Below are 2,979 nucleotides of genomic sequence, written 5' to 3' on the forward strand. Positions count from 1 at the left end.
TCTAACGCTTCTAGTATTTTCATTAAAGTGAGACACGTCAGTATCATTTTCCTTTTTGCATTCGCAGTCCGACTTGTCTGGCATATTGTCTCTCGCCTATTAACTTAATTTTCTGCCATAGGACTTGAATTGTATTCAATTTAAAATTGTCAAATTGATTCAAGCACTTAACACTTGAATCGTACCCAGCTTGATTCAAGCACTTTTGTGCCACGACCAATTAAAATTGTTTCAGTATTGATTTTAATCAAACCCAAATTCCTTAAATCGGAGAGCTTGACTATTAATTTCCCCAAAATTGCAGCACTTGTGAAATCATATCCTCCAATAATGACTATTTGGTAATGGAAGGTTTTTTAATCCACTGGAATTTTAACTATACGGAAATCGTACGTTAAAAGTGATTTTTTATTCTCCAAAGGATATCGAAGTTTCTTATTATGCAATTGAGTAGACGAGGTGGTTTTTTTTTTTTTTTCTTTTTATAATTATTGTTCGACAAGTGATTAGATTCAGGAGGACATGTGTTAGGGGTCACGTGACTCACTTTAGTGAAAATATTAGAAACGTTAAAATAATTTAAGATCAATGAATGAGAATTGATTCTCCTCCAAAAACAAATGAAACAGTGAAAACGTATTACACCCGAAATTTATTTCATAATAAAAATGATTGATATAGTAGTTTGAAGCAAGACAAATTCTTTTTAAGCTCATAAGAATCGATTGTTTGATATTATCAATATTGTTCATGATGCCTATACTACAGAGGTTCTAAAATTTAAGCGTTTGTTTACTTTTTTTAAAAAAATATAGTATTTTTAATGTTTAGTTTTATATAATTAAAATTTATAACAAATAAATATTTTAAATATAAAAATTATATTATAATTAAAATTCATAAGAATTATTGTTTTTGAAAAATAAATTCTATTTTAAATTTATGATAAATAATTTATATTGTAGTACAATGTTGTTTTTAATTATTTTCATTATTTCTTCTACCAGACAAAACTTTAAAATCAGGAAATAAAATGAAATAAAGTGAAATTTTTATAATTAAAAAGAAAAAATAATCGTAAAAACATAAGATATTATCTTTAAATCTATCATTTCCTAACTTCTAAACTGGCATTTGGTTGGGAGATTCCATATATTCTTCAAATCACCATAGATGTAATTGTCATCATCTGATTTGTTTTTTTTGTTTGCATTGTTTGGCCATTATTTTTCATCTGCTTAAAAGTTGAGCATATAGGCTAGCTATCCCTAAACATATGGCAACTTTGTTTAAACGCCAAGCTTTATCATCCTTTACCCACCCGAGAATGCTTGGCGGCAAATCCAATCACTGAAAACAGAAGATTGGTACTTCACAACATTGCACCATTGTTTTGCCCTCTAATCAAAGGCAGGGCCAAGCTATGTTGACCCAATTAGATTCAAGCATTTTATTTTTTATTTTTAGCAAAAGTTTTGCAACAAACTCATAATTTAATGTTAGTTTCAACATACAATAATACTATAGCAAAAATAGCTTATTATAAGTTAATAGGAAAACACTGTGGCATAGGATTTTTCTGACCTCGCGTATAAATAGGAATGAATCATAACAATGCTCAAACAAGATCCTGACAATCTCCAAAATAGTGGTAGTAACCAGAAGGCTGAGAGCAAAGAAAAAACCAAACAATGGGGCACAAGAACACAATTTTCTTGGCACTTATAGCTACCTTGATTGCAAAGGAAGCCTTTGCAGCACAACATGTAGTTGGTGGAAGCCAAGGCTGGGATCAATCCACAGACTTTAAGTCATGGACTTCAGGCCAAACATTCAAGGTTGGAGATAAACTTGGTATGTTTCTTTACATAATTATACATTGGTCTCTTTCGTTATATACCTTTGCATGACACCAAAGAAATTATCTTCTCTCAAAAGCCAAAACAAGATTTTCAAAAATGGTCTGTGTGACCATCATAGTTTTTCACAAATCAGAATATCAAAGATTGTAACAAAAATTGCAATTGCAACCAATATCACAATTTTTAACCTTTGTCTAAAAGCTATGATAGACAAAAATGAAAATCTTCAGGTTGTGTTGATAAATTTTGATCATTTTGTTATTATTACTATGATTATTTTGCAGTTTTCAAGTACAGTTCTTTTCATAGTGTGGTTGAGCTAGGCAACGAGAGTGCCTACAAGAATTGTGATATTAGCAGTCCGGTGCAGTCCTTGAGCACTGGCAACGATGTTGTGAAACTGGACAAGCCAGGTACAAGGTACTTCACTTGTGGTACCTTGGGCCACTGTAGTCAAGGAATGAAGGTGAAGATTACCATACGAAAAGGGAATGCTCCTTCCCCCGCATTGTCACCGGCAACATCTCCGTCACTGTCACCATCACTGTCACCATTATTGTCATCAACATCATTATCATCACCACCATCATCTTCTTCTCCTACAAATACTAATGCATCTTCGGCCTCACAATGCTTCACCTCTTTTATGTTCATTGTTGCATTATCGGTCACCATAATGGTGTCATTGTTTTAATCGATAATGTGAAAGATGGATTTATAAATGTTAAAAGTACGTATATAAACTTGTGGGCCATGGTGGCATGGAATTTTAATTTATCTCGGTTGTATTCACCTAATTCGAAGCAAGTTTGTCCCTGATTGAGCTGGTTACGAGGCAGAGGAGGGGCATGCATATGCTTTTCGTGTAATATTAAATGTACGTGTATATCAATGATATTTTTTTTTCCTTGTATCTCACTTTGCTTAATTTTATGATTATGAGTTCTCCCTATAAAAGGAAAAAATGATAAATTAAGAGACATTAAATACAGGGCTAGTCCTTACATTTTCTTTTGGCTTTAGGCGTAATAATATATAAGGACCATTATATATACTAGCAAAAATAAAGGCGTGACAGCAGTTATAGATTTATATTTCTATTACGCTAAATCTAATA

At 32.0% G+C, this 2,979-nt stretch overlaps 1 protein-coding gene across 1 annotated transcript; it reads left to right on the plus strand.

Annotated features, from left to right (window-relative positions):
- The first annotated feature begins 1,605 nt into the window (after positions 1-1,605).
- Positions 1,606-2,775, plus strand: LOC114412301 (mavicyanin-like). The gene is made up of 2 exons (XM_028376127.1): positions 1,606-1,854; positions 2,147-2,775. The coding sequence occupies exons 1-2, from the start codon at positions 1,692-1,694 to the stop codon at positions 2,554-2,556; spliced, it is 573 nt and encodes a 190-aa protein (XP_028231928.1). The 5' UTR covers positions 1,606-1,691; the 3' UTR covers positions 2,557-2,775.
- The last annotated feature ends 204 nt before the right edge of the window (positions 2,776-2,979 follow it).

This window comes from Glycine soja, chromosome 5 (assembly GCF_004193775.1).
Source record: "Glycine soja cultivar W05 chromosome 5, ASM419377v2, whole genome shotgun sequence".
Lineage (NCBI taxonomy): Eukaryota > Viridiplantae > Streptophyta > Magnoliopsida > Fabales > Fabaceae > Glycine > Glycine soja.